This window comes from Lycium ferocissimum, chromosome 12 (genome assembly GCF_029784015.1).
Source record: "Lycium ferocissimum isolate CSIRO_LF1 chromosome 12, AGI_CSIRO_Lferr_CH_V1, whole genome shotgun sequence".
In the NCBI taxonomy this organism is placed as follows: Eukaryota; Viridiplantae; Streptophyta; class Magnoliopsida; order Solanales; family Solanaceae; genus Lycium; species Lycium ferocissimum.
The window spans coordinates 38,981,859-38,994,005 of NC_081353.1; the positions used below are offsets into that span (position 1 = coordinate 38,981,859).

At 34.2% G+C, this 12,147-nt stretch overlaps 1 protein-coding gene across 1 annotated transcript; it reads left to right on the forward strand.

Annotated features, from left to right (window-relative positions):
• Positions 1–7,077: 7,077 nt before the first annotated feature.
• On the forward strand, positions 7,078–12,147 carry LOC132040454 (uncharacterized). Its single transcript, XM_059431093.1, has 8 exons — positions 7,078–7,247; positions 7,374–7,442; positions 7,727–7,756; positions 8,924–8,956; positions 10,575–10,645; positions 11,304–11,385; positions 11,525–11,623; positions 11,739–12,147. Exons 1-8 carry the CDS (start codon positions 7,158–7,160, stop codon positions 11,766–11,768), a joined length of 504 nt encoding a protein of 167 aa, XP_059287076.1. The 5' UTR covers positions 7,078–7,157; the 3' UTR covers positions 11,769–12,147.

Below are 12,147 nucleotides of genomic sequence, written 5' to 3' on the forward strand. Positions count from 1 at the left end.
CTGGTTGGATTTAGCAAACTGATTATAAGTAGTAATTATGATATGATTTAGCAAAGTTACACCGCGCTCATATGATTCTTTTTACATGTTATTCCAATTTGATACAAAGCTGAAACATCATCAAAAGTAATGAGGAAAAAACTTATGGATAACATGTAGAGAAACCATATAACTTATTTATTTAGGCAAAACTAGACAACTTTTGCTACTGGACTTTATTAATTAAACTACAAACTAACTGTACTCATCAAATTTTCTTTTCTAGGAAAACCTAGCTCAAAAATACAGAAACATTACTCTTAATTGATGTAGCGAATTGTCGTTGACAATTAGAATCCAGAAGAAGGAATAGTTTGCTTTTCCAATTGAAGTACATTATATTCCTTAAAAGACAGAACACTCTTTTGTTTTGCTGCTTTATCAAAACAGGGCACACTTCCCTTCTTCCTGGTTTCGTTATATGATAAATTGAAACACAAGTGCATAACCTGAAGGTGACTTGAATGAAACTTTAAACATGACTATGAAGCATATTGATTTCTCATAGTTATTTACTGGTAATAAGCAAGTGCCAAAAGCATAACCAAGGACACTTGCGACATACAGAAAACTCAATAAGAGCGGGTGCGGGGGCCGGGGAGGGGTGGGGGTGGGGTGTTCAAGGAAGCAACTTTCTGGATGTTATGCATGCAAGTCCCGTAAGGAACTATCCAGGAAAAACAGAGAAGCTAACACATAACCCATAAAATCTCATTAGCAATAACTGAGACATTAAAAAAGTCATACATCACAAGACTAAATATAGCACACAACAGAGAACTTGTAAGTCACATTGAGAAGTTCTCTCAACTACCTATGCTTGCATGGGTTATATGCCAAATACACCAAGCAAGAGGAGAAAAAAAATTAACAAATGGAACTTACCTTAAAATGACAAAGCAATAGAAGCAATGATGGAGAAGTAACTAACCCAAAGCACGATCAGAACAAAAGAGACCTATGGTTATAACACAAAGTAAGCAACTTGGTCTATTTACAGCAAATGAAAAGAGTGAAGTGGATGATTATCTCACAGAACAGTCATGAGATAGTCGCTAGAGCAATATCGAAACCAAAATTGAAAAAAACTGAAAAGATTGAAGAGCGAGAGGTTGATAAAAGAGGTATGGATTAAAGAAAGTACAGATAGCATGAAGAAGAAAGCTTATACCAACCTGCATGACAAATTTGCACTTATAAATGATAGATGCCCTTGGTCGTTCAACTCTTCATGCTTCTATATAGTAGGGGAAAAAAACATGTTTGTCCTCAGATTTTACCTATCTTTATTTGTGGAACACGACATGAGATGGAAACGCTCTTTGTAACTTTGTTATTCAGGCTAACACCGCAAGGCCGCGACCTTAAGCAATTCAATATGACATTTGGTTGAATATACATAAGGTTATATTATTCATCTGTCGTGATTTATAAGTATATTTTTCCTCTTTTTTGTATATCTTTGTAATCATGACCATGTTGATTGATTTGTAAATAATCTACCATGACAACTAGGTTAATACAATTGAAGTTATACCGGATTGTTATAACTTCATGCCATAGCTCAAAAATGTATTTTTTTGCTCTTTTTGATTTATAGTTTTGAAATCTTGACAATCCAAAAGATGATTTGTGAGTAATTCAACATGTCTATTTAGTTTAATATAACATGAAGTCATACCGGTCTGTCATGACTTGCATACCGCAGTTCATAAATATATTTTTCCCCTCTTCTTTGCTTGTAACTTTAGATTCATGATTATCCGCTATGATTTGTGAGTAATTCAATAGGATAGTTTGGTTGAACATATACGAAATCAAACTGTTCTGACACTACTTGCATGCTATAGTTCACCCATTTTGGTTTCGGTTGCAGATGTCTCTTACCCTCTTTACCATTTCTATTCGTCAACTTGAATATTTTAATTTAGATTTTTTTCATTAAACTTACAAATTGATTACTCACAAATAACAAAACACGGACAAAATTCAAATATCAACCCCAAAATAACCTTTTGTGCAAATCGCTCTGATTCTTATCTTACCTTTCCTGAGCCTAATTAAATCACAAAACCACCAAATTATTTCACAAATTAATTTAACTTTGCCTTTTGTCCCCTTTTCAATTCTCATATTTTCCTTGTTAATAATTACATACCTGAATATAACCACTATACTATAACATGATAGAATCTTAAATTGCTCATGAAACACGTTTGAGAAAAGAACACCCTTTTCCACGTTCTTGTGTACTCCATTTTCCACCTACTCAGCTTAAATTTCTTCCACTCTGCTCATCGATCCACCAATAGTCAAATTTCAAGCCCTAAATCCAGAAATCCCTCCAATTTTTTTAATCCAATTATTACTAATCAACTCAATATTCAAATCAAATCGTTAAATTTTTCGACTGTAAAATTGAGCTCGCAATGGGCTCCCAAGTCGGGTTTGGTCAGTCCAAAGAATTTCTAGAGTTAATTCAATCGGCGAATCTCGGTCCAAAGCTAAAGAAGATCGCTTACTGTCTAACGAAATAATAACTCTGAAGCGTCATATTTATGAGCATGATATTCCTAGAAAATGAAGGCTTAATGCATATGTAGCTTCAAAACTTGTTCTTTTTCCATTTCTATCATCAACTTAAGTATTGATCTATAAATCTGTCTTAAGTGTGTATTAGAGATAGCTATCAAACACTCAATCTGATTTTGAAGCAAAAAAATTAAATTGTCTTAATGAAGGTGAAGTAATATTTTAGACTTGGTAAACGTTCATATTTCTAGAGTCCACTGAGCTAACTTTTTTCTCTCTCAATTCTGAGCTAAAAGATGAATAATTAAATTAGAATACATATTAGCATGTTGTTACATTGAAGATAGAATACTATGTAAGTCATATTGTGTTTGATGACATATGCACGCGTTCGATAGGAATAACACTTAGTTAAGGTGTCAAAATGAAAAAAAAGGAACAATACTTAGTTAAGGTGTCAAAATGAAAAAAAGGAACAATACTTAGTTAATGTGTCAAAATGAAAAAAAGGGATAAGTTCAGGGGGCAATCATATGCATTAAGCCAAAAATGAAAGAGTACAATATTTGCCATGTATGTATGCATAGGTACTTTAAGTGACAATTTGAAGTAATTCACAGCTTAATCACTACAATTAGTCCATTTTTACAAATAAATATTTTACTTTATTAAAGTCAAGAAGCTTAATTGGTTAATTAATTCATCTCAATCTCGTTTGAAAAATGATTAGATTTTAAAAGAGTGGTTTGATTTCAAAGTCAATTGATTTTTTCTATTTCATTAACGTTTTTTTTATTACAATTGAAGTACAAAGAGGCCATTTGTCAAAATCAATTATAGCCCCTCTTATCCAATCTCTTAAATCAACTCCTATATTCTGCGAATTGCCCTTCTTTTGGGGTAGGTTTAAATTTTCGCCCTCATATTTGAAATCTTTAAATTTTACCCTTCAAATCCTAGTCAACCCCTACAAGCTTTTAAAAAAAAATTTAATTTAAATTTCGCTATGCCCCACTTATAATTAGCAAAGTTATATTATCTTATGCAATAAGTATGTCAGCTTGCCCGCATAACTTTGATAATTCCTTCACAAGTTTATGCAAAAAGTTTGTCCATTATTGCCCCCATTTAAACTTGTTTAGAATTACCAAACTTATTTCACCGAATCTTATGCCTTACGGCAAACTTTGTCTTTATATATGCATTTTTTTTTTTAACCACTTCAACCGTGTTAGAACGAGCCGAAGTTACAAACATCCGTACAAACCTATGTAAATATTGAATCGGTGATGTACTTAATTTCTTTTTCAATTCCCACGTAATATCTTCCCGATACCTTCAAATATGTACTCTAAACAAAGCAGATCACTTCAAGTCCATATCTCCAATTAATCCTTAAAGCATCTTTATAAACTACGAACTTTTTTTTTGTCCAAAAACTCCTATATTCTCTTTCGCCTTATAAGGCAAAGTTTAAATTTTGTAGTAGCCCCCCTCCCGACTTTTAGTTATGTTTAACTAAAAGTCTTAAAGGGCCAATAACCCGACCCGATACACTCCGACCTTCCTTACGAAATTATTTTTTTATTTTATGCTTCGAACCCGAAACTCATGTATTCGCCATCTTTCCAAGAGTTGTTAAATCAGGGGCAAAATTTAAAGACCACCCCAAACGAAGGGCAATCCGTGCAAAAAAATGTATTCTCTCTTTTTCGGATCATACCCGACAACCCAGCTCCATAAACCTGACTCGACCCGATTAGCTCTTAAATCACAAAAGCCCTTTTTCCCGCTCATTTCCTTCATACACTCAAACCTAGCAGCTCCCAAAAAGGTAATTTTCAACCATTTTTCAGTTCTGTTAATTCTAAATTTGTGTAGATTAGTTTAGTTTTTTAATCTTGTTTAAGTTAATAGTAATTAGTTTTGTTTTTACTCATATGTTATACTGAAGTATTTTTTGGTTCTGTTTTAGCTTTATAGAAATTAGATTTAGATCATCTTGTGTTTAGCTTTTCGGCTTATTTTCATTTCCTACTTAAGTTGTGATAGAGAGGTAAAAATATGAGTTTAGTTTAGTATGATTAAAAGCTTGATTCATTTAATTTCGGCTTAATACATAGCCAGCCCCTTAAACTTGCCAGGATATTCCATTTAGACACTCGAACTAAGCCTTGTTCTAATTGAACACCGCAACTCCTAATAAAGTGCTCTAATTAGACACTTTCGGTTCAAATTTTGAAAAAAAAAAAAATGTGTATTTTTATTGGTCTATGAGGTAGTTAAGTTAACCACATAAAATATGTCTTCTCCTTTAATTGTACGCATCAAACTCAAGTAGAAAATGTCTGGGGTTCTACTGCTTATTCAGGTGAATGCGTATGATTAATGGAGGTGACATATTCTATGTGATTAACTTAACTACCTAATAGACGAATGAAAGCACACAGAATTTTCTTTCCAAAATTTGAACCAAAAGTGTCTTATTAGAACGCTTAATTAGGTGTTGAGGTGTTCAATTGGAACAGGGCATACTTCGAGTGTCTAAATGGAATATCCTAGCAAGTTGAAGGGGCTACCTATGTATTAAGCCTTTAATTTCTGGCTCTAAATTTGTTACTCATATATCCAAAACATAGCTGCTTTTTTCAGTTTTACCAAAAGAGCTTTCTTGAATCTGTGTGATCTAGCATTCCTTTTTGTGTTTAAGTTCTTGTTCCACTGGGCGCTTCTTTTTTCTCAGACTGCTTTATCATGGCTTTTTCGCTTTCGTTAGTTTCATTTTCGTATTGCTTTGAACTGTTTGTGCTTATCTGACCTTTTCTCATCATGTTTTCTCTTGAGCCGGGGGTCTTTCGGAAACAGCCTTTCTATCTTCCGAGATGGGGGTAAGGTCTGCGTACATTTTACCCTCCCCAGACCCCATACTGTGGGATTTCACTGGGTATGTTGTTGTTGTTCCACTGAGCATCAGTCTGGGCTGTTTGCTTGCTCACTGAAATGGTGGATCTAGCCACTTTAGAGTGATATTGATTGAAGAAAGATCACACATTTGAGTTTTAGGCTACACAGGGTAGGCATTCAGTAATGCATTAACCCTCCAGTCTCTGTCCTCCCAAAGTTTGGTCTTAGTTTTAAATATGTTGTCTTAAGGCTGTGAGATCAAGTATGAGTTTATTGAACATAACTTCATGTTTTACTTTCGCGGCTGTCTTCTCAATCTAGAGTGAGTAATAATATAGTTGAGATATGCTTCAGATTTGACTTCTCACTTGCACATCCTAAATAATGGGAAGAATGTATTATGTGTATCTCTGCCTTTTCTCCTTTTGAAATAATAAGATTAAGACCACAACCTTTTTTTCTGGTTTGTAAATACCATGCCCATTGAAACCTTCTGAAAATAAGATGGTCTTTGCTTAGGGATCTACTAAAAGCTTATTCTGTTTGTGGTTTTATGGAGCTATGAGTGAATCCAAATATAGCTACATGCTCTTTTCCTATTTTGTTCTTGTATGCTGTTGTATGGCTACCTTGAATTGAGATGGTCCCATTTAAGAGTATGCTACGTGTTTAGAAATCCTCATCTTCTATGTTTGAACAAACTGTTATTATCATGTTTATATTGAAAGTTAACCTTTCTACTGATAAAATGAAGGATAAGAAACAATAGCAGCTCTTGGATCTGTTTAACAGACCTTTTTCTTTGACTAATCTGAAGGCTATCTAATTCCATACCGGCACCTCCTTCTCATCTTTGCTTCAGTTTCTTTTCTTTTCTTTTGGAGTGCCTAATAAGTTTGCTAACTGATAAGTATTTATTGGGTCATTTTTTAAACTATCGCAGTAAGGTTGCACCTATTTATAGTTGAGCAACTAAGCTTCTATCTGATTTTTCCAGTAACATATTACAGCTTAAGGTCATTACACGAAGCTGTTAGTTTCATTTCAACAAGTTTGTGTTTGATATAGTAGTAGAAATATTAGTTTGGTCGTACTTTTCCTTTTGGTGTCTTCTAACAATATGCCCTCGAGGATATTTTGTTTAAATAATAAGAATGATATATGTTTATGGCTTGCCGAGGGTCTATCAGAAACATCAGAAACAACCTGTCTACCCCACAAAGGTAGAGGTAAGGTCTGAGTACATCCTACCCTCCCCAGACCCCACTTGTGGGATTACACTGGGTATGTTGTTGTTGTTGTATATGTTTATCGCTTGGATTTAGTGCACCGGTAAAGTTTCAACATGTGAAACTGGACAATGTGCTCTTCTACATGCGGAAAATCATGTTCTTGTTTATCCTTAAAAGTGGATCGTAACAAAAGCAATCCGTGCAAAAGTTTGGTTTTGAAAACCTTTTAGCCACATAAGTTTGTGGAAAACTTAAAATCACAAGTTAAAAAATTTCATTTCTTTTTTCAATTTCATACTCATTCAAACTATGTTATATAAATTAGAATGAAAAAAAATTATTTCTACATAATTTGACTTCCAGCATAAAACGCTATAGTGTTACTAATTCGGATTCAATGCTTAAATTACATTTGAAAGGGCATCATTTCCAATCCCGCCATTGCTGAAAATGGAGAAAACAAGTCAAACAAGGCAGACAAATTTGAAGACCGCCTTTGAGCTTGGAATACGCAGCTTGTTAACCTCTTGTCCTAAAGAGGTACAATTATTTTTCTTTCCTTTTGCGTCAATATTGCACTTCTTTGAGAAATACAGAACCATAGCTTATATAACCCTAAAAAGCAGTAACTTAATTACTTTTTTTTGGTCCATGAATCAATTGAAGGTATTTTGTAAGGCTTTCCCAAAATTTTCTCCGGCAGAACATGAACGGCTTCATCGGCTGTTCATTCAGGTCAGCCGCTGTTCTTATTCTATCTGTTTGTTCTAAATTTTCAAAAGGCTTCAGGAGTTGAGAAATTCAGACCATTTAATTGCAAATTGGATTTTGGAGTAATTGCGCTTTTAAAGATTTTCTGAGGGCTTTAGAATTTGAGAAAATCGGAAACATTTAATTGGAAACTGGAGTTTGGAGAAATTGCGATTTGTTTATTTAGCTGAGTTCCATAAATAGTTCCATAAATGTACATTTTTTGCTAGCTTAATTTTTTTCCTTCTCCTATTAATGTATTTTTTCAGGTGATTACTTCTCTGCACGAGGATATAGAGGTATGCTGTTAGTCGGTTATTACTTAATGAACGGAAGCATGTTATTGTTATGAAGGTTATGGTGAAGAAGTTATAAAATAAAAAAGAAGAAGAATCTGAAGATGTGTACGACTTATTGCTATCAATCATCAGTTCATTTCCGATAATTCTTGAGTTTGTTTAATCAGCAGTTTTGATGCATCCTCCTAACCTCGAGCATCTTTGCTTTTGTCCCATTTGCTTTTATCCCACTAGTGTTAGGGCTTTGGTCTGTTTGATGTATGCGTACCTTGACAGAATTAAAACATTACATGCATAATCTTTACTGGTGAAGGAATACTTTTTCAATTGATTCTCTTGCTAACAATTATTGGTTAATAGCCTGTCAAATATATTGTTTGCATAGGTGGTGTCTATCCTATATCAGGTGTTTCTATTTCAGAAAAAGCTCAACTGCTGTTCGGATTTTATTCCTGAATAAACAGTGGATCATGCATGATGCTTCTTGCTTAGATAGTGTTTTAAGAATTGCTAGTGTTTAGATGTTCTGCTTCTAGAATAGCATGCTTCATTATCAGTTGAAACTCGGAATGTTACGCAAATAACCAAGGCCAATCTTGCTTACTCTTGTTTTCTTTTTGTTTCATGTGTTTTCTCCTCTCCATTCAGAGAAATTGGAAGAATTCTACTTTACTTCATATCCGCAAATGGCATGTTAACCTCTTCTCTGCCCTCCATGGCTCCATCCAATAAAAGGAAAAAGAAAAGAAAGGAAAATTGATACATGAAATGAATCTTTACTTGGATTTAACTACTATAGTTAATGTGTCTGTGTTTCTCTGAAACTTCTTATTAAGTCTTCATTTCTTCTCAACATGACCAGATGTCATCTGGATAATAGTTCCCATTTGTGGAAAGATAATCGGGATAGAGTGTCCAATTTATTTTGTTTGTTGACCTTGTTATTGACTTTATTTTTGCTGTAGCTATAGTGCTATTTCGGAGTATCATTCCATGTTTACTAGTGACTTTATAGAATTTTAATGAGCTTCTCATTTTAAATTGATCAGATGTATTATGTTACCATTATGAAAAAAAAAAAAATGATCAGATGTATTAGTTGTTAGATTTTGTTATTCTCTCTTTTAAGGCCAATGTTGAAAGTGTTGTCTGTTTCAAATATTGCAGGATGAATTTGAGTCGTTATGCGTGGAGACACAGGTACATATCATATGCTTCTTACTTTATTAAAGTTATTCTGAGAGAAGAAGCATCCTATTTCTAGAGAAGTAGAAATTGAATAAACCTTACATAATAAATATTCTCTTTGCTGCTTCAAAACTTGGCACTCTGCAAGATCTACTCAACCATCTCACTTCTACAGAAACATCTCTCAACTTCTAATGAGAGCCTATGTATTAGCTTTAGCTGACAACTAAATTAGATGTCCTCGTGTCCATACTGTAAGGTCAGTAGAAGAAGAAAGATTTGCAATTTTTACACATTCAGTCTATGAGGACTGCCCTAACTGGTCTTCAGTTGACCACTGCACTAGAAACTTTTCAGCATGTCTACTTCTTTTACCAAAATATAAGTTCTTCTTGCACTTGTTCTTCTTCTGGAAAAAATCTGAAGATAGTAGAGCATTGCTGAGGATCGTATGTTGTGGAAAAGAGAAATTCTTGGAAAATATCTACCATTTTAGATCTAGGTTGTCAAATGTGCTTCATAGAAGTCTCTCTCGTAAGATTAAGAATTTCAGATAAATGTTGCTTTCGTATGGATTAAGTGTAGGCTGACCTCCAGTTAGAAGTTCATTTACTGTGATTATTTAGAACAAAGGTTCCATGTATTGGAAATTGTTTGGGAAGCTCTAGCTTGAAAACCTAGTTAATCTATTGGAGAAGAGATTCATAAGAGAAGGAAATTAAGCTTATGATAGGACCATAAATTTCCATTTAATTTCTTTGGTTCCCCTCTGTGTTCGTTTGATTTGAATTCTTTTATTGGCAAAGGTGCAAATATACCCCTCAACTTTGCGATTTAGAGCAGATATACCCCTCGTTATAAAAGTGGTGTATATATATCCCTATTGTTACAAAATGGTGCAAATATACCCCTGCCGTTACAAAATGGTGTAAATATGCCCTTTTTTGCTAACTGGGTTTTTTAAAAAAAAAATCATTTTAGTTATTTTTTAATTAAAAATATGCCACGTGACTTTAAAAAAAGGCCACCTATTTTTTAGTAGACATATTATTCTAAAGCCACGTGGTAATTTTTTTTTTCGGGTGGGTCGGGTTTGGTTCGTTTAAAAAAATGGGTAGACTTATTTTTTTAAAGTCACGGAGATATTTTTTTAAACGAACCAGACCCGACACACCAGAAAAAAATTACCATGTGGCTTTAGAAAAATATGTCTACTAAAAAAATGGGTAGACTTTTTTTTTAAAAGTCACGTGACATATTTTTAATTAAAAAATTACCAAATTTTTGAAAAAAAAACCCTGTTAGCAAAAAAGGGTATATTTGCACCATTTTGTAACGGCAGGGGTATATTTGCACCATTTTGTAACGGCAGGGGTATATTTGCACCATTTTGTAATGGCAGGGGTATATTTGCACCACTTTTATAGCGAGGGGTATATCTGCTCTAAATCGCAAAGTTGAGGGGTATATTTGCACCTTTACCCTTCTTTTATTAGCAAAAGTGCATCTTGTAATACCATTTCTTTTGATATGATGTTAACCTGGAAATTTTATGTGAGTTCTGGCTGTTTAGTTGAAACAATGTGTGTGATATGGTTTTCCTTGGGATTGTATTTCCTACTTCTTGTAGGCAGGACCAACTCTCAACATGGTGGAGCAGCTTGTGGAAGAACAAAGCTTGGACCCCTTGTTTCCAGAGAAGTATGCTGACTCTCATGCAACTCTTAATTAGTTAAAACAAAAACATACATTCGCTTTCCTTTGTGAGGGAGGTTTGCGCACATCAATTAATAGTCAGAGTACAAGAAATATGGCATAGAGCATATAATGAGATTGATGCTTTTCAGTTTGTCTCTGTCTATTTTTGCAAACTTCTTCATGGTTATTCTTTAACTGAAAGAATGTTGATGGTGGTTATGAGGCTCTTGATCCTATTGGTCAATACTTTCATTAATGTTTACTTTAGGTCCTGTGCTTTCTATAAGTCGTATATGCTAGTAGAAAATACAGAGAAGTTCTAGTACTTCTTGTTTTACTTTTATTTTGAATAATATTGGTCCAAAATGAGCTTAAATGGAGCGACATGGTTGGTAATGATTCACATAGCCGACCCAATTTGTTTGGGATTTGAGGCGTAAGCGTCATTTTATGCCTGTGTATAATGAAATGTCATTGCCTAGTCTATGAGAAGTACCTTGTCCGAATATCATCTTAATTTTAAAATATTCCATTCTACTCAGGTATGATGTATTTCATAACCTCAAAGTTAGAAAGCAATTTCGTGAAAGATAAAGCTACGACTCATGTTTTAAAACTTTCAGTATCCTGCTCTATTAAGTAATAGCAAGTAATTTTGCAGGAGCAATGTTGAAGAAGTCAGGCACTACCTATCAGAAGCAAAAAAGAGCGAGATCAGCTACTTGATGGATATGTTGGAGACGGTGGGTGGTCTCTTGTTATTTCTTGCAGTCCTTTCATTAATGAAGAGCTTATGCATCATTTTCTCACAATGTGCATATCGTCTTTTTCCGTATCGAAAACTAAAATTTCTTAGACTGATTAGTTGATGTTTGTGTTTAGGCGGAAGAACAGAAACGTGCCATCACTTCACGTCTTGAAGTCCTGAAGAAAGAACAAGAAGATTTATCTGGTGCTGCTGCTGTAGACATGGTTAATAAGGTATTAAGCTGCTTCCTAACTATTTCTTTCAAGTAATGCTGATCATAGATCCCTCACTTCATTTTCCTCCGTGGATCCCTGCTGAAAACAGTTCATTATTTTGCACATTTTTCAGATACGAACAGGGAATCAGAAGTTCAGTTGATCATGTTGCTGAATAATCCACCTGTTCACCCCGTTTACTGGGAAGCAGAACTTTTTGGCTGACAAACTAGTAAAAATAGGAATGGAATGAGCCGGCATGGATGCAACTTCATTACAACTTTTTGCACAACCTTCAACTCTTGTAGTGGACAACCTTGAAGCTGATAAAATAGGAACATGTTTCCAGCGAAAGCTTAAAAGTAATGGTGCCCCATTGTTTTGTAATAGTCAGCATACAACTTCTTTTGTTTCTCATGTAAATATGGCTATTGCTACTACATCTGCTCCTACTATCGTACCAATATGTATGCACTCTGTTGGGTTGAACTCCTAGCTATGTATAGCTAGTCTGTTTAATATGAAGTATCTTTTCTACCAAA

Bases quoted from the DNA above. Each gene is read 5' to 3' on its own strand.
- LOC132040454 (XM_059431093.1), top strand. From the start codon at position 7,158: ATGGAGAAAACAAGTCAAACAAGGCAGACAAATTTGAAGACCGCCTTT. The intron at 8,957-10,574 runs GTACATATCATA...TACTTCTTGTAG, and splicing joins CGTTATGCGTGGAGACACAG to GCAGGACCAACTCTCAACAT. The intron at 11,386-11,524 runs GTGGGTGGTCTC...GTTTGTGTTTAG, and splicing joins TGATGGATATGTTGGAGACG to GCGGAAGAACAGAAACGTGC.